Source organism: Chiloscyllium punctatum, chromosome 11 (genome assembly GCF_047496795.1).
Source record: "Chiloscyllium punctatum isolate Juve2018m chromosome 11, sChiPun1.3, whole genome shotgun sequence".
Taxonomy (NCBI): domain Eukaryota; kingdom Metazoa; phylum Chordata; class Chondrichthyes; order Orectolobiformes; family Hemiscylliidae; genus Chiloscyllium; species Chiloscyllium punctatum.
The window spans coordinates 84,955,659-84,975,944 of NC_092749.1; the positions used below are offsets into that span (position 1 = coordinate 84,955,659).

Consider the following 20,286-nt stretch of genomic DNA (forward strand, 5'->3'; position numbering starts at 1 on the left):
TAACCCTCTGAGGTACAGTAATAGTTGCAAACATGCTAGGCCTGAAGGCCCGTGTTCAAGTCCCATCTATTTCAGAGCTGTGCTATAACATGTCTGAACAGTCTGGCATAAAACTAACTAGAAAGAGGGCAGACCAGGACACCTAGCTTCAAGTATCACCTGCTCCAGATGTGTGTGTAATGATATCGCTGAATAGATTGGTTAGAATATAACTGATCAACATCTACCAATAAAACAGTTCCTGAGAACTAGTGAAAGGAATGGCAAGGAAAAGTAGTACATATTCCATAAGCATTTAATGGGTTAATTGTCCTTTAATGTGATGTTTTTTGAAAAAGCACGAGATTGTGAAACACAGGTAGTTCTTCAAGAATGCAATGGTTGCATTCTTACGCATCCCTGCATTATAGAAAGATTGTGCTTAGAAACAGTGCTTAAAGTGTTGGTGATCTAATCACATTACAGCCAACACACATTTTAAAAGTTTGCACTTTAGAAACAATGTCCCCAATTCATCAATTGCGTTACAGTGAACTCGTGTTAACAAATTACATGTTGTAGCAGAACCTATAGTGTGCAATTAGTTTTACCTTAGTTTTCTTTCTCAGATATTATTTTGTTCTCCTTTGAAACAGTCCTCACCATTCCTATCCCAAAAAACACCCTTTGTCCCCTGTAAGTTGATGTCCGGAGGCTCATGTAATTTAAGTCTTTTTTTGATAGACTATTTCAGAGGGCAAGTACGAATCAACCAAATTATTATGGGTTTAGAGTCACAAGTCAGCTAGTCTAGGTAAAGATGGCAAACTTCCTTCCCTAAAAAGGTTTTTGTGAACCAGACGGTTTTTACCACTACTGACAATGATTTTATTGTAGTCAATAGACTTTTAATTCCAGATATTTAGTAAATTCAAATCAACATCTGCTTTGGTGCGATTCAGACCAGAGTCTCTGCAGCACTTCTTGGGTCTCTGCATTACAAGCTCAGCAACAAACCACTGCATTTTTGCTGCCCCTTCATACCAAAACGGAGTGAAAATATAATTGATAGCATCTTAATCTTAAACTTTCATTCCCTTCACCAAAATTTGAGAACAGCTTGTACCATATACAGATGCACTGCAGAAACTTGCCAAGTTTCTCTGATAGCATCTCATTCTCATGACCTCCATCTGCTAGTAGGACAAAAAGCATCAGGTGTTGGTGTCCTCATATGCCTGTTAATTCCTCCCCAAACTCCATCCTGTCTTGGCAATATATCAATGATCATTCAACTCTGGCCAAAATTCTGTAATTTTCTGACCAAGAGCTCTGTTAGAACATATACACCATATGGGCCAATACAACAACTCACCATAAGATTCTCAAGGGCAGTTAGGGATGGACAATAAATAGTAGCCTTGCAAATACATTCTATGACAGTCAAAAATAAAAATCATGTTGGAATGGTCATACAACAACATGCTAAATAAATGAGCATACGTTAAAATGCACTTTTTTAAAACATAAGCAGATCAGCATTAATTGAAGCAACAGTCTACAACTGAATTAATAAATATCCACAACTGACATACGCAGCACAATTTTCTGACTTGGTAGATCAACTTCAGAATTAAGAACATCTGGAAGCAATAAATGTGCAGTGTCTGAGCAATAACAAATCAGTTAACCATAAAAATCATCTTGATGTCATGCTGCACCCAATGGCACAGCTCCAAAAATTAAGTATAGAAGAGTCTGGCTGCTTGATGGCATTAAACTTCAGTGTGCTCAAATGGTTTCCAAAGTAGAGATGCAGATTCATAACTGGCTTTTCCAACAGAGCAATACCAGCAGTGAATGAGAGCCAGGGAAGTGTCCGTAAAGAAAGTGAGATTTGACCTTAAGCAGTCATGGCTGAATGGCGAGTAGCATCTTTTACAAGGTACTATTGAAGGCCTTCATATTCATCTTCATAGCAATGAAAGAATAAAAGATGATGATAGAAAGGAAATAATTTATTTACAGAAGAGGGAAACTCTATGAAAACAGAAATCTTAAAATGTGGAACATTCATAATACTCCAGAATGTGAGAATTGCATCCTCTTCTCCCCCAAGAGGTCTAAAGGGAGTGAAACAAATGAAACCCAAATGTATAGTACTTTGTTCAAGATGGGGATTGGGGACATTTAATGCTCCTTTAACAGGAATTAAAAGGGCGCTATGTAGTAATGTTAACCGAAATAGGTCATAATCTAGCTTCAAATAAATTGAACATAGTTAGACCACAAGGTTGCTCCCACACTGTAACCAGGGCCACCTCAATGGTTCCATCTTGTGTACTATGACACATGTAGTGTTTCTACTAGACTCTGTTATGTCTTTATAGATTGAAAGAAAATTGAAATGATCCAAAAGTTTGTGGTTTTGTAGCAGTAGAATTGGAGTTTTAATCCTTTAAAAAGTCTGCCTGAACAAATCTACACGCTAATCTTGAGCTGGGCACTGCAGGGGCTAGGCTCATTTTAAACACATGACAGAATTAAGCAAAGAGTAAGCTGTGGTCTTATAGCCAGTTACAGCAGGAGGGAGAGCACGGAGCATAACATTCACTGAACTTAAACATGGAGGGATGATACCTCAAGTATTTTGCAGAATATTTTGGGCAGCACGGTGGCACAGTGGTTGGCACTGCTGCCTCACAGCGCCAGAGACCTGGGTTCAATTCCCGCCTCAGGCAGCTCACTGTGTGGAGTTTGCATATTCTCCCCACGTCTGCGTGGGTTTCCTCCCACAGTCCGGGTGCTCCGGTTTCCTCCCACAGTCCAAAGATGTACAGGTTAGGTGAATTGGCAATGCTAAATTGCCCAGTGTTAGGTGCAGGGGAATGGGTCTGGGTGGGTGCACTTCGGCGGGTCGGTGTGGACTTTTTGGGCCGAAAGGCCTGTTTCCACACGGTAAGTAATCTGAAACTGATTGGATTTGAATTTGTATTGGCAGCTGAAGTTTTTGAAAACCTATGAGAATGTTACTCAGCAGGACAGACCACATGGAGTGTTGGAATTTTCAGAGGAATACCAGGTTCAGGTAATTCAAAAGGATGCTGCAATTACCAGGCATGTATCTTTTCTAGGAGGTAAAAACAATGACTGCAGATGCTGAAAACCAAATACTGGATTAGTGGTGCTGGAAGAGCACAGCAGTTCAGGCAGCATCCAACGAGGAGGGTCTAGAAACTATGGCTCACTTGGCCTGTTCTTGGAAAAGATTTGGTTATATTTCTTCTGTTTCTTGGTGTATGCAGCAAATACTTTTGGATATCTCATTAACAACTGCTTTTCCTGCAGTAGCAGGAAACATCCTGTATGTTCAAAAGCTCCAGGTGAAAAACTGTGGTCCCTTTCTGCAAGATCTCTACATATCCCCACTGTGAAACTTTCTCTGAGTAAGCATGCAGATTTCTCAACTATTACCTGAAGACAATGAAGTTGAAATCCTTCTTATTGATAAAAGTGAACAGTAACTAAATCCCATCAATAGTTCCCTGCATCCTGGAGAAACCAAGAGTCAAGAAAAATATCTGATTAACTCTTGTCACTGGTGTGCAGCATTGGTCATAAACTTTGGACTCGTATGCCTCAAAGATGGCATGTCAATTGTTGAACGTAGATCAGAGCTACTGGACAGATGTTAGAGTTCGCTCATTCCTTGCCAGAAAAAAAGACTACACTATAGCCATGAAAGCCAGTATCACTTTCAAGAACACTGATTAGGCCATGTAGGTCATAGGTTGATGGTAAGTCTTCATAGAACATGTCACAGACTAACAATTACTCTGCTGTTTAAGCATTGTCCACGCAAGTGCAGGTTTCCCAGTAAGTACCTGAAATAATATTCAGTCCCTCTTCTCTGATATGTAGTGGATTGTCCAAACATAGGAAAGGCAATAAAAACAAAAGCCTTACAAACATACAATAGACACACTTGGGTAGAATCTGTGCACAAATTTTGAAGCAGGGTATGTTAATAATATATATGGAAACATGGGCTTTATAAATTGAGACATGGATTAGCTTTACACAGGAAGTTGTTAGGATCAGGAATTCACTACCGGAGCACAGGGTAAATGCAGATACAATTAGGGCTTTCACAAGAGAATTGGTAAGCACCTTAAAAATTATTATTTACAGGTCCATGGGGAAAGGGTGGTGTAAAGGGCTTTGCAGAGTTGCTCTCGTACAGATCTATCATGGACACAAAAGGCAAAATGGATTCTTCCTTAGCTGTAAGGATTCTATGATGCTATTCACTTATAGACATAGACCAATCTAAATTATTGCATTTCCACATAAAAGCTAAATATTGCATTAAAACGCAATACTATTGCTGCATTCTTGTCTATTCTGCATGTACACAATTTATCACTTCACACTTAGACCCAAGACAAACTTAAATCATTTTCCATGTCTTAAGACAACTGAGACTCCACAGCCAGTATCGTTTTCATTATAGATATTTGTAATCAACCTGTTCAGAAATATTAGAAATCTCTGAAGCAGATGGTTCTTGAACTTGGTCCTCAAACCTGGTCCTCAAACCTGAGCCTTCTGGTTCAAAAATAGTTTCAATATTACTGCACCACAAAAGACCCTCTGCCTTTCATTCTATTCTCTCTCTCATCACTGACACAATTTTATCCCTAATTAGGAAGCCACATCTCTCCCATAATTTTTCCCCATACTTTTTTGCAGCGAGAAAATTCTAAAGTCTGAAGTGCAAAGAAACTTGGGAGCTCTAGACTAGGATTCTCAAGGTAAACTTGTGGGTTGAATCAGTAGTTCGGAAGGCAAATGCAAATATTGACATTTATTTCAAGGGGACTAGAATCTAAAAGCAGGGATGTACTTCTGAGGCTCTATAAAACTCGATTCAGACCACATTTAGAAAATTTGCATAGTTTGGGCCCCACATCTCAGGAAGTATGTACTGGCCCTGGAGCAGGTTCAAAGGAGGTTCACGAGAATGGTCCCAGGAATGTAAAGCTTGACATATGAGGAATGTTTGCGGATTCTGGGTCTATACTCGATGGAATTTAGAAGTTGAGGGAGGAATCTAACTGAAACTTGCCAGAATACTGAATGGCCTGGACAGAGTGGGTGCTGGGAAGATGTTTCCATTGGTAGGAGAGACTAGGACCCTTGGAGTAAAGGGAAGACATTTTAGAAGGGAGATACAGAAAAACTTCTTCAGCCAGGAAGTGGTAGGTCTATGGAATTCACTGCTAAGGCTGAAGGCTGTGGAGGTCATTGAGTATATTTAAGACTGAGATAGGTAGGTTCTTGACTGTCAAGGGGATCAAGGGTTACAGGAGAAAGCAGGAGAATGGGGTTGAGAAACTTATCAACTATGATTGAATGGCTGAGCAGACTCAAATGAGCTGAATGGCCTCATTTCTGCTCCTGTGTCTTATGGCACTACAACCTGATAAATTTGAGTTCCAACTTGATGCCATGTCTCAGTCATGGTGACCACATTATTCTTCCCAAATTAGAATTATTTATTCTATGTGTTGGCATAAAGAATGCTCAAGGTTTATGTAAAGATTTGCAGCTCAGGGACCAGTTGTTGTGTTGGTGGGTATGTTCTCCAAGCTGGGAAGTTGATTTGTAGATGTTTCGTCCCCTGTCTGGGTGACATTTTCAGTGCTTTGGAGCCTCCTATGAAGCACTGCTGTACTGTGTCTTCTGGAATTTCTGCTGCTTCCAATTGTTCATTGTAGTGGCTGGTACATTGACCTATACCCAATGTGCTTGTTGATTGAATCCGTGGCTGAGTGCCATGCTTCTAGGAATTCTCTGGCTGTCCTATGGTCTTTGTGTTGTCCCAGTTGAATTTCTGGTCCTTGTCATCTGTATGTATGGCTACTAAGACAGCTGGTCGTGGCATTTAGTGGCCAGTTGGTGTTCGTGGATATCTAGTGCTATTTGTCTGCCTGCTTGCTCTGTAAAGTGTTTTGTGCAATCTTTGCATAGAGTCCTGTAAATTACATTAGTCTTGCACATGATGGGTACAGGGTCTTTTGTCCTAGTGAGTTGTTGTCTGATCATGGCTGTCATGAATCCAAATGGTCAAAGAAGTCTGGCTGTCAGTTCAGAGACCTTTTTTAAAGTAAGTTAATGTGGCTAGCGAGTTCGGTCGCAGCACGTCCACATCACGTTGTTTGTCTGTTAGGCATCCGCTGGTGAAGTTGCGGGGATCTCTGTTCTTGGCTAATACGCTGTCAAGGTGCTTTCCTTCTTCACTTCTTTGGTCTGGAGTGCTGCAGTAAATTGTAGCCCTTTTGAACAGGGTCCTAATGCAGCTTCTCTTGTGCGTGTTTGGGTGGTTGCTGTTGTAAATCAGGACTTGGTCAGTGTGTGTGGTTTGTCTGTACACTTTTGTGGTGCATTCTGTGTTCTTTGTACCATCTCATCCAGGAATGGGAGTGGATTGTTGGTTTCCTCCTCTCTTCTAAACCTGAGCCCTGTGAGTATGATGTTAATAATCTGGTGTGTATTCTCGATTTCTGTTCTCTTAATGATAACAGAAGTGTGGTTGCATATCTGATCCAGAATTTGGGTTGGATTTGTGATTTGCATTCTCTAATTCATTTCACATTCAACAATCAAATATATGAACAGATCAATGGAACATCTAACATATCTGGGCTCATAGCAGAACCAGTGATGCAAAGATTGGAACAAACAGCCCGACCACAAATTTCTGCTGGACTCAATAACAAATTAATCAGAACAAAAGAGAAAAGTTTGTGTATCAGGAACATTTAGAGAATAACAATCCTAAAATAACACATTGAGGACAAAAGTAAGGCAGGAAGCCAAAGAAACAAACCAAAGAAATTATGGGTAAAGTAGTTAACCCATGTGAAATGTGCTGCACCAGTAAATAGCAGAACTGGGCTCTTGAAAGGAATGCACTCGAACTGTGTAAACTGTAGCACGAGGAAACTGCAAAACAATAAAACAGGAATAATCTTGGAAACATCTGGTGGTGATGACAAAGATGCATGGGAATATGTCAATTGAAGATGAGTGAACTCTGGGAATGAATCTTGGAAAAAGGATTTAATACCCAGACAACAGGTGATTGGCAGTGAGAACCTAGGACCAACATCCAAGGAAGAAGCCTGGGTCAGGGACCCAGCAGCAGAAAGAAAAGGTACTCTACACATACAAATTACAACAGGGATGGAATACTCAGGGATACAAATATTACATTCAAGCAATGACAATGAAACGGCAAACATCTTAAACAATTACTTTGTCTCCCCGAAGAGGCTGGTACAATTGCAACATTTAAGAGGCATTTGGATGGGTATATGAATAGGAAGGGTTTGGAGGGATATGGGCTGAGTGCTGGCGGGTGAGACTAGATTGGGTTGGGTTATCTGGTCAGCATGGACGGGTTGGACTGAAGGGTCTGTTTCCATGCTGTACATCTCTAGGATTCTATAATAACATGACAAACACAACATTGGAAGAGATCAAATGAGGTATGGCATTTAAAGGTAGAAAGCTGGGTGGGGAAAAGAGGGGCCAAGGAGAGATAACGATTTAACTAATTCACATGAAGGAAATGGCTTGTCTGAATAATTACATCCACATATTTTCATATTAGGAACTAACAGAGGCACCATGACATATAGCTTAATACTTCGCAAAAATAGTACGTTTTCTCCCAACGAAATAGTATATACTGAAGTACAAATGAATACCCTCTGGAAGAGAATTGAGAGAATCTCTGTATCTACAAAAGATAGCTTGTTAAATGGTTATTGATAGTTTATGTGCAGTGTATAATTTCAGAATGTGAAGTTTAAACATCACTGAGATACAGCCGTTAGATTAAATAGTTTCTGTTATTGAAATTTTAGTACTAGTAATTCAGTAATTGAGGGTAGCAGATATAATCTCAGAATCTAATTAAAGATTGAAACTCTCAAAGAAATTAAATTTTGCCTACATCTCCTTCAATACTGCTCAATTTGTCTTCCACATACCCCTCTCTAGCTATTAAATTTGAGCATAATCTCATTCACCTTTTCATAAAGCTCAGCTCACTCTCCTTCCCTTTCCCTTCATCTCTCACCCAAGCCCCCGTAACAGTCTTAGTATTCCACTCCGTTCCACTGTCTCAAATGACTAAACTATTGTTCCAGCTTTAATTCCCTCCTTAACAGCATTATGGGTCTACTCTCAGCACATGAACTGCAGTGGTTCAAGAAGGCAGCTCACCACAACTTTTCCAACGAGAGAAAGACAATAAATGCTGGCCAGGCCAGAGATGAATGAATTTTTCTCATTTTAGTCTTAAAAGAGACACCTTTTGGTTTTAGACTGAGCCCTGTTTTATACTGATATTGCAATATATGTCAATTGTAAACAATGTGACCAGTGTAGAGAATCTTCCCTTTTACTCATGATTAAGATTCTCTGCTGTTTTATAACAGACAAGAATATTATCCACAATGTGTTATCCTACCAGTGAAGGAGGGGTTGCCTTTTGGCGGGCACAAAGTCTATCTGATAGTAAGAAAACAGGATTTAAGGCAGTACGACTTTAATGGTAATCCCCTCTAAAGAACAGTCAATATACTCGAAACATTAACTGTTTTTCTCTCTCCAGAGATGCTGCCAGACCTTCTGAGTTTCGCAGCACCTTCTGTTTTTGTTTCAGAGTTTAACAGTTCCTTTTAAAAGGCAAATTTTCAAGTTAAAAATTTACAACATGTCAAAAACACTCTTCATTTCTCCTTTCTCTCCTCACTCTCATCCAACGTGATCATCAAGGTAAATCAAGAGCTACAGATTCTGATGTGTGTGTCAATCGGGACTTGCATATCATGGAGACACAAGCACATACAGGTGGGATTGTGTTAGTTTGGGATTGTGTAGAGGGTCTGTTTCTGTGCTGTATGAGTCAAAAAATTGTGAAAGGACTTTGACTTTGAAGTCTGACCAAGTTATGGAAACTGCCGGCAAACATGAAAGCTGGAAGTAGTTTTCAATACTGTTCATACTCCAGATAAGTAATTTTATTCAAGATGTAATATTTTACCATGTAAAGTACAATGTAATATTCTGTTGCTGCTAAACAGGGAAATGCCTCAGGTTAATTCACAAAAAAAACCACACGTTATTGATCACAAACTTTGCTTTGTGGGAAGCTCATTGTGGAGCCTGTAGCCATTGTCATAATCAAACATCTACTCCTGCAGAGTTTTTTCCAGACTGTAAAGATCTCATGTTTCATGCAATGTAAAAATTTTAATTACAGCATTAGTAACAGGTGATCTCTCATAGTGCACATATACAGAATATAGCACATTAAGTTGAATGCGTACACTTCTACATAAACTGGAACATTTAGTTATGTGTTGCCATATATTATTCCAATGTTAAGGTGAGATTTTGTTCTTTTACAAAAGCAATATTTAATTTCCATTAAATGCCAAGTATAAGAGAAAATATATTTTCTCTCTTGGGAATAAGGCAAACTGAAATGGAAGTTGGACATCTACAACTGAAAAAAAAGGAGAGTTTTGTGACTTAAAAAGCAAGTGCTTCACATCATGGAGCTACGTGATACAAGGTTATATTGACAAGGAGAACAAGAGCCCAAATGACACAAAATCATGTCAGTTCTGCCTGACAACAGCCCTCTGGTGTTAAAAAGCTGCAAGTGTCACTACAACAGAGGAAAGAAAACTTGCCAGAGCCGACAGAATGCTTTCATTTGGGGAAAAAAAGGAAAAGAAAAGAATGCAGTAATAAAAAAATTCTAAACAAAGACCTGGGTCCACCTAATCAACCACTCAATTGAGGAACAACAATAACTGTACAGACCATTATTGCTAAAATCTCTAAAGTACAGAGAAAAATAACTTTCGACCTTATGGTCACTGATCTTAAGAATTTTGCTTTCCTAGTTGATATTCTTTACTCATCTATTGCATCTGTGTTAAACTCAGTCTTTTGTTTCCCTTAATCATGAGTGACCGTATTCATATTTACAGTTTTTAAAAAGGTTATAGCTTAAATTGCAGAGTAGTAGATTAGAAATATTCTCATTTCTTCTTTTCTTAAGGAGAAATATGTAACAATAAATAGTTATATGATTGCTTTTGTCCCGAGAAACAGGAAGGCAAATTGGTTACTTTGGTGGTCTCCTCAGGATCTTTTTCTAAATTATGCATTTTGCGGCAGCTTGTCGAGCAGTGTGGCACAATGCAATGATCAGCATACTCTTTGCAGATAAATTATGGCATAAGTAACAGAGCTCAATTACAATCCTTACTACAGACCAGAACTCTGCCGTTCTCTCAAGATGATTGGTAAGACACAAAGCATTTTGAAATGCCAATTAAGCCATCTTAAATTAATCTTGAAAATTATTCTATTTTTGTTTCTTTAGACTCCCTTGCTTCATGTTCAAAATAAGTGTTTCATATAAATTTGCATTAGACACTTGATTAGCATTCTAGTAACATTTTACTAATGTTCTTCCCTCCCCCGTTCTAAGCCCAAACCTCTCAACATCAAAAATTGACAAAAAAAACTGCCCCAAGTGCCTTAGCTGTCCGTTCACAAATTCATAGTTATATTGCTTTTAATTCATTTTGATATCTTATCCATACACACCCCAGCCGACCCTTGATAAACTTAATTATTCTTCCCAGTATACAACTAATTTTGCTCCGTCAAATATTGCAAACATAAGCATATTTGGTGATCAGTTGGTTTTCATCACTGGATCTAGCTAAAATACAAATCATCAGGTTCTTGTGCTGTAGTGGTAGCGTCCTTGCCTCTGAGCCAGGATACACAGGTTCCAGTCCCACCTGCTCCAGAAATATGTAATAACATCCCCGAGCAGCTGATTAGAAAATGCACAAAGCATTTTAGTCAAGGTCGCCCATTAATAAAAATAACTGCACAATATTCAAAAATCATACAGGAACAGAAGATAACATGAATTCTCCTCCCTCCTCAATCCAGCAGGTCAAACCTCTCTCAACCTTATTCTTGTTCTAACCTTAAATTCAAAGCTGTCTCTAGTCTCTCCCTCATCTCTCCATGTGCGTAATTGTCCCAAGACCCATTTCCTGCCATAATAAAGCATAATTTGCCATACATGCGACATTAGCTGAGATAATAGTTCTTTCCCTTCAGAAACAATCCCTCTTTCTTCAAACCTGCTATCTCCCCTACACAAAAAAAGTCCGCTCGTGCAAACTATCCATCTTGTACCTCCTCAACCTAGCCAAGATCCTTGATCTTGTTGTTGCCTCTAAAATCCAGATCTACCTATCTCAGGAATTTCTTTAATGAACACCTGCAATCAAATTTCCCCCAATAGCACAAGTTTTTTTTAAGCAAAGTTATAAATGAAATCCTCATTGACAGTGAAAAAGGATAAACAGCCCTTTCTCACTCTTTCTGCAGCTTCTGATGTTCTTGATCATGAAATTCCACTCCAGCACCTGCACCATTGTGCAGCTAGGTGAGATGCTCTTGTCTGCTTTCATTTGTACTTATCTTGTCATTGCCAGAGAATTACCTACAATGGCTTCACTTCTCACTCATGCATCCTGTTGTCCTTCAAATGAAGGAACCTGGGGGGGTCTGTTTTTCCCCCCAAGCTATTGGTACCCAGTTCTGTCTCTCCTCTATCTTTCCACGCTATCTTGCTGTTTATCCAACAACCAATATTGAATGACTGGAATTTCCTCTATTTAAATATTTGGCAAATAAACTATGCTCTGTGGTTCCCGTAACTATTCCCTTTATACCACTGCCACCTCTAACCCTGGCAACTGACTGGACTGTTCACAATCATGATATCCACACAAATTCAAATTGAGCTTTCTACCACAAGTTAACAGGACTACTTATTTCCAACTTTCCAAAGCTTTTACAATTTGCTTCAAATCATCTGTCATGGAAAACCTTATTCATACCTTTATAATCTACAGACTAGATTGTACCACAATAATCCTTGCTGGTCTCTTGCATCCCATTCTCATATACTTGAGTTCTTTCAAAATTCTGCTAGTGCCCCCTAAATCATAAGTCCTAGTCACTCATCTCCTCTATGCTCATTGATCTATATCGCTCCACAGCTTCCAATCACTTCAGTATTTCCTATTTTGATCACGCCACCAGTGCCAGCTATGTTTTCAGTTGTTTGAACCCGAGCTCTCGAATTCCATCCACTTTTTTTTCCCTCCTTAGGATACTCAAATCTACTATCTTGACCAACTTTTTGGCAATCGAGCTGAATACCTCATTAGCCGGCTTGGTGTTCAATTTTGTTCCTTTGCGTTCCTTGAAAATCCCTTAGGATGCCTTATTACTTTAAAGCTGATTTATAGAAGATTTTCATAGAATTTCTACAGGAATCCAGAGCAACCGACAAAACAACCCATGCAGACATGGACAAAAATCCACACAGACAGTCACCTGAGGGTGGAAATGAACATGGGTCCCTAACATTGAGACAGCAACGCTGCCCCTTGTTGGTTATTGTTGAATTGATGTGTAGATAACATCCACTATATATAGTAGTTTTAATTCTATCACAATAGAGAGAAAATTATGCCAGTAATCTATCCAACTTTTGAATTTGTAATTTAAGCAACTCACGGGTAATTTTCTTTTTCCACGAGATTGTGCGCAGTTTGTCAGTTACAACACAGCAACATTAGAGCTTTCAAGATCAGCAGTAGAGTTAAAAAAAAGGGTGTGAGATGATGCCAATCCTCTTTGGCGCATTCTCCATATTGCAATTGTACACTTCTGGCAATTCACATGAGGGCATACAGCTACATACCAGAGATTATGGTACCCTGTTTAACTTGGCAAGTTCATGGCAAAACCCAACTGCATAAAGTTGGCCTCCTCCATCGCAGGGTCTGGCGATGGAGGAGGCCAAGGACCTCCTCTCCTATATCAGCACTCTGGAAAGACCACTCTCTCCGCGATTCCCTCGTCAGGTCCACACCCCCCCCACCAACTCAACTTCCACTCCCGGCACCTTCCCCTGCAACCACAAGAAATGCAAAACTTGCGCCCACACCCCCCCCCTCACTTCCCTCCAAGGCCCCAAGGGATCCTTCCATATCCGTCACAAATTCACCTGCACCTCTACACACATCATTTACTGCATCTGCTGCACCCGATGTGGCCTCCTCTACATTGGGAAGACAGGCCGCCTACTTGCAGAACATTTCAGAGAACACCTCTGGGACACCCGCACCAACCAACCCAACCACCCCTTGGCTGAACACTAACTCCCCCTCCCACTCTGCCAAGGACATGCAGGTCCTTGGACTCCTCCATCGCCAGATCCTGGCAACATGACGCCTGGAGGAAGAGTGCCTCATCTTCCGCCTAGGAACCCTCCAACCACAAGGGATGAATGCAGATTTCTCCAGCTTTCTCATTTCCCCTCCCCCCACCTTATCTAAGTCCCAACCCTCGGACTCAGCACTGCCTTCTTGAACTGCAATCTTCTTCCTGATCTCTCCACCCCCCACCCCCTCTCCGGTCTATCACCCTCACCTTAACCTCCTTCCACCTATCGCATTCCCAATGCCCCTCCCCAATCCCTCCTCCCTACCTTTTATCTTAGCCTGCTTGGCACACCCTCCTCATTCCTGAAGAAGAGCTTATGCCCAAAATGTCGATTCTCCTGCTCCTTGGATGCTGCCTGACCTGTTGCGCTTTTCCAGCAACACATTTTTCAGCTCTGATCTCCAGCATCTGCAGTACTCATTTTCTCCAACAGGGGGATTACTTAGGCCACAACTGAGAAGTGTGGACCAACAACAAATTGACTGGAAGTATAAAGTTCCAAAGTTCCTCACTTAACAGTAACTCAATTGAGTGGGTTATGTGCACCTAATGGACAATAGCCATGCTTCCAAAAACATGCCATTAGGAAAGTCACCAGTGAACAAAACTAACAGGTAATTAATATTTGAGATACAAGGACATCTGTAAGTGAGACCTCAAGTTAATTGGAACTGGAAACAAAGCACAATAAGTCATTCCTGACTGGATTGCCTGTGTTTGGGAAGACCATAGAAAAAGCAGAAGACCAATGCAATGACCAGGTACTGGAAGCAGGATCTCAAAATTGATAAACAATTTGTATCAGCACTGGAAGGGATTATATGAGTGTCAGTTTCTACTGCCTAAAACAAACAAATTTAATTTCACAAGCTGCATCCACCCAGGCACAATCTATTGTCTCCTGAGATGGCCAATTGCTAGTTAACATAATGTAGATTTTGTTCAGCACACTTTTTCTAATAGCAAAAACAAGTGCAAAGCCAAACATTTTACATAACACACCATAAATACACAGAAAATTAGAGGGAATATAGGCAAGAGTAAAAACAACATTTATTCAGCACCCTATTGAAATGAATTTGACAAAAATGGACTCAAACTTAAAATGATTTGTACATTTATCCCAATCCCAAAATTGAAGAACTTTGAGACCCAAGGTCGAACTCAGATTGTTAGTAGTGACTCTGTATGTGAACAGTCGCATGGGAAGGTGGAGAAACAACTGGTACACTTATTTACCTTACTCAGTACAATAAAAGTATGTTTTAACCCAACATGGATCAATGACAGTTGTCGCTAAAGGTACATAACAATAAAAGGCCAACTAAACAAGGAAAGCTAAACAAAACAAAATTTAAATGCTTTACAGTGAAACTGCTTTAAATACCTTATCTCATCCTTTCACTGCAATATCTGGACTAACTCGGACGACAGGTGCTTAAATTGAAATGTCAACATAGAAATATCTTTCTAGTTTACTTGTACTAAAGCTGGAGGACTTCTACCTTGTTGGAGATGGTAAAATTTTGAACTATTATCCTACATATTTGTACACCGTGAGATTACAATTACGTTTACGACGACGTTTAGCAGAAGTAAAATCAAAGCTTTAGAATATAAAACACGTACTGAACAACAGGAATAGAAATGATAACAGTTGTGTGTCGCTGCTACTTCTAACACTTCACTTCCGTACTTTTTTGTTTAAAGTTGACCTACACACAGGACAGTTTTAAATTCGGGTTTCTGTCACTTCTGTGGGCCTACACCGTCTAGAACAAGCCTTTAAATCAACACATACACTGAAACCAATTACCCTGCCCTTTAAGGCGCACACAATTTGTGCAAAAACCAGGACATTTCTTTTCCTTCAGCGATAACAAACAAACCGACATTACTCTCTCCAATAACCGATGACGCTAGCTCACCTTCCAAAAGTAGGCTTCTCCTTCCCGCCATTTTTATTTTCAGTCCTTTGTGGCCTCCGGCCCAGCGGTACCGGCGGAGCACGGACTGCACAACATCAGCTCGGCCATGTCAGTGCGCACAGTCTGGAGGGAGGGGGAGGAAGGAGACACCAGGCCGGAACCAACCAATCCGGAACTCAACAGCCGGCACCGGATCTCCCGGGAACCTAGCAGCTGCCTACATATCATGATACTCCGCTGCCAGTCGTCCTGTGCAGTCTTTGATGTGTGTTGTAAATTTTTGTATGTAAAAGTTAGTACTCTCGATTTTTCCCAACGTATGTTTCAGGAATGGTATGCATTTATCTGTATTAAACAAAAACTTTGTGTGGTATATCTAGGGTCTGTAGATTTTCAGTGGTTTGTATTCCTCTAGCAGTTTTTTGTGTCACTCTCCAACTCAATCGCTGAAGCTGTACCTATCTCTTGCATGAGTGACTGTATGCATATTTAGGATTTTTCAAACAGTCATGTGATTTTTTGCAAAGTTAGTAGCTCAGGTTGAGGTTTAGGGTGTAGGATTGCTCGCTGAGGTTTGATATCCAGACGTTTCATTACCTGGCTAGGTAACATCAATGACGACCTCCAAGTGAAGCGAAGCTGTTGTCTCCTGCTTTCCATTTATATCTTTCTCCTGGATGGGGTTCCTGGGGTTTGTGGTGATGTTTGAGAGGAGAAAGATACCATTAGCATTTTTCTAATCCAATGGAATCTTTCCAGTATTCAAGAAATTTTGAATTATAAATCAATGCTATCGCTTCCTTTTAAAACACTGGGATTGAGACTATCAGGACTGACTTGTCTGCCTTTAATTACAATAGTTTGCTCTGTAGTTCTTTCCCTAGTTACTGTATTTGTTTTATGTTCCTTCTTTTCTGTAACTTTTGCATTACCTGTTGCTATGGGGATCATACTAGTATCCTACAATGTGTGAAACTTAAGGCAAAACATTAATTTAGGCTCTCTGCCATTCTGTGTTCCCCATTATTATCTACACAGTCTCATTCTCTGAAGAACCAACATTTAGCTACTCATCCTTTTTTATATACTTTATATGCTTTTTGTAATCTGTTTTATTTTGATCTAGCTTCCTTTCATTAATTTGCCTTCTGTTTCTTTTACTATCTTTATTTTAGTAACCCTCTGATCTTTAAAAGTTTCCCACTACTCCAAACTGACTCTGACCTTTGATATGGTATGTCTAAGTTCTAATTTTCATATTACCTTTAATGTCCTTGCTTATAGCCATGAATGTTTTCCCTCTCTTGCAATCTTTCTTCCACTCTGGAATAAAGTTTAGTTGACAGAAATTGAATATCTGCTTCAATATCTGTCACTGTTCGTCAACTGTCTTCCCTTTTTAGTTGTCTGTCAAGTCCATTAAATCTGCTCTCACATCTATGTAAATACCTTTGTTTAACACCTGAATACTATTGTGGGTCTGAGGTTTCCCGTCCTCAAAATTCCAGCGTGCTGTGGTTTCTCTTCCCTAAGGGATCCTTTACTAGGAGATCATTCATTAATCCCATCTTATTATACAATACTAAATCCAAAACAGCCTGCTCCCCTTTTGGTTCTCCCACAAAATATGTTCCAAAAAACGAACTCAAATACACTATGAAATCTCCCTTGAGTCTACCCCCTTGCAATTTAATTAATCTAGTCTATATGCATACTAAAATCACCCATAATTATTGTCACAGCTTTCTTATGAGCCTTCAATATTGTCTTATTTATAATGTGTCCTGCTGTGGAACTACAGTATTGTTAGGAGACCTATAATACTCCCACCAGGGACTTCTTTTGTTTGCTATTTTTTATTTCTGATTCCACATTTTGATCTCCTGTGCCAAAATAAATCTGAGCACTGATCATATCTTTTACTAACAATGCTACACCACCTCCTTTCTTTTTTTGAAGTACTGAATACCTTTGGATATTCAACTCCCAGACCTGGTCTTCCTGTAAACTTATCTCGGTAACTGCCACTAAATCATACCTGTTTGCCTTTAATTGCTCTGAACATTCATTAATTTTATTCTGCACACTTTTGCACATTCAAGTACAAAGCATCAAAGATTGCTGTATTATCAATCTTCCCTAATATTGCATGATTCTTTGGTGAAATATGATGTTTACACACTCGGTCTCTTCCTTTCATTTTCTGTAAACAATCAGCCTCATCAATAACCTGCACTCCTGCCTTCTCCTTAGTTTAAGTTTTCCGTACAATTGACACCTCCCATCTCCACTATTTGGTTTAAAGCCCTATCTGCAGATCTTGTGAATCACTAGGACTCTAGGCCCAGCATGATTCAAGTGGAGCCTGTCCGAATGGAACAGTTCCCTTTTTCCCCAGTACTGTTGCCAATGTCCTATGAAATCAAACCCATTTCTCCCACACCAATCTTTGAGCTCTTTAGTCTCATTGACCCTGTGCCAATTAACTTCGACCTCAGATAGTAATCTGGAGATTATTACCTTTGTGGTTCTGCACCTCGCTGCTTATATTCCATCAGCAGAACCTCTCTCCTTGTTCTGCCTATATTGCTGGTACCTACAAGGACCCCAACAATGAATCTTTCCTCTCCCAGTCCACATTCCTCTGCAGTACAGACGAAATATCCTTAACCCTGACACAACATATCTTGGGACTATCAATCCTGGCTAACTCAGAGACCTGAGTGATGTAGAATTATGCAACTAGTTTTGTTAAGGGGAAGTCATATTGGACCAATTCGAAGGTGTTGCCTTTTTGTAAGATGAACAAGGGCAAGACTTGCACAGTAAATAGTAGGGCTCTGGGGATTATTGTAGAATAGAAAGACCTAGGGGTTCAGATACGTAGTTCATTGAAATTTGTGTCAAAAGTTGAGAATGACAAAGAAGCCTTTTGCTTGCCTTCATTGCTCAGATCTTTGAATATAGGAGTTGGGACATCATGCTGAGGTTGTACAAGGTGTTGGTGAGGCCACGTTTGAGGTATTGTGTACATTTCTGGTCACCCTGCTATAAGAAGGATATTACTAAATTAGAGAGGGTGCAGTAAAGAGTTAAGGATGTTACTGGGATTGGAGGGTTTGTGTTATAAGGAGAGGCTGAATGAGCTGGGATTCATTTCACTGGAGTGTAGGAGAGTTTGAGGGATGACCTTACAGAGGTTTATAAAATCATGAGGAGCATAGATTAAGTGAGTAGCAAAGGTCTTTTCCATAGGATTTGTGAGTTCAAAACTAGAGCTCCTAATTTGAAGGGGAGAGGAGAAAGATTTCATATAGAGGGTGAAATGTTTTCATGTAGAGGATGCTTCATATGTGGAATGAACTTTCACAGAAAGCAGTAAATGGAGGTACAGTTACAACATTTAAAAAACATCTGTAAAGGTACATGAATGGAAAGATTTAAAAGGATATGGGCCAAGTGCAGGCAAATGGAATTTAGTTTGGGAAACTTGGTCACCATAGTCAAATTGGACCAAAGGGTCTGATTCCATGCTGTATGACTTGACTATAACTTGATTGAATTTTTCAAAGAGGTAGCTGAGTGTGTAGATGAGAGCAATGCATTTGATGTAGTCTATTTGGACTTTACTGAAGTTTTTGATAAGGTCCCACTGATAGCAAAGTCAAGAGGCTATGGGATCCAAGGAAATTTGGCTAGTTGGATTCAGAAGTGGCTGAGTAGCAAAAAGCAAAGAGTGATGGTTGAAGGGTGTTTTTCTTGAATGGAAGTCTGTGTCCAGAGGGGGTCTGCAGGAATTAGTATTGGGATCTTCCCTGTTTGTGGTGTATATAAATGATTTAATCTTGAATATAGGGAGGCTGTTCAGTAAGTTTGTGAATGATACAAAAATTGATGGGATGGTAAATAAGCTAAAATATTGGGTGCAGTTCTAGAATCCACACAGAAGAATGTTATTGCACTGGAAAAGGTGCAGAGATTTACCAGTACATTGCCCAGGCTGGAGAGTTTTAAATATTAAGGGAGAATGGACAGACTGAGATTGGCTTCCTTGAAGCACAGGAGATTGAGGGGGGCATGATTGATATGTATGAAATTATGAGGAGCACAGATAGAGTATACAGGAAGAAACTTTTCCCCCTCGGTGGAGGGATCAATGACTAGGGGCATACATTTAAGATAAGGAGCAGAAGGTTTAGAGGGAATATGAGGAAATATATTTTCAGTTAGAGTATGGTGGGAATCTGGAACTCACTCCCTATTCAGTGGAAGAGGCAGAAACTCTTATACTTACATTTGTGATCTTAAGGCATTACAAGGCTATGAGCCAAGTGCTGGATAATAAGATTAGAATAGCTCGTGGTTGTTTTTGACCAGCAGTGTTCAATGGCTCAAAGTGCCTTTTTCTGTGCTGTGGACCTCTACACTAAGACGTTATAACAGAAGGTGATCATTCAGCCTAAGATGCATCTGTTGCTGTTTTTGGAGCTATTCAATTGGTCCTATTCCTCTGTATTTCCCATTGTCCTGTACTTCAGTTTAAATAATTCATTATGATCCCAATTAGAACTTTTATTTTGTAATTTAGTGGAACTGTTGCCTCCACTTCTCCTCTCGCTGTCTATCTTCTATCCTTCATCATTTCTAACCCCTCCATTCCCTACTCCACCCCTTCCTTAATTTATATTAGATTACCTACAGTACGGAAACAGACCCTTCAGCCCAACAAGTCCACAGTGGCCCTCCGAAGAGTAACCCACCCAGACCCATTCCCCTACTCCCTACCAATGCACCTATCACTACTGCACCTATTCACCTGAATTCCACATCTTTGGACTGTGGGAGGAAATCGGAGCACCCGGAGGAAACCCAGGCAGAAACAGAGAATGTGCAAACTCCATGCAGACAGTCATCCGAGGCTGTAATCGAACCTGGGTCCCTGGCGCTGCGAGGCAACAGTGCT

General features: G+C 40.1%; 1 protein-coding gene across 7 annotated transcripts in view; it reads right to left on the reverse strand.

Annotated features, from left to right (window-relative positions):
• The window catches only part of senp6a (SUMO specific peptidase 6a), a 160,230-nt gene extending 144,705 nt beyond the window's left edge, over window positions 1-15,525 (reverse strand). Inside the window, exon 1 of one of the 7 annotated variants that reach the window (XM_072581154.1) lies at window positions 15,324-15,525. In XM_072581154.1, the coding sequence (XP_072437255.1) occupies window positions 15,324-15,354 (31 nt within the window). In that variant the 5' untranslated portion in view covers window positions 15,355-15,525. The remainder of the gene's footprint in view (window positions 1-15,323) is intronic. The other 6 variants (XM_072581152.1, XM_072581156.1, XM_072581155.1 and 3 more) reach the window with 6 other exon arrangements.
• Window positions 15,526-20,286: the final 4,761 nt, after the last annotated feature.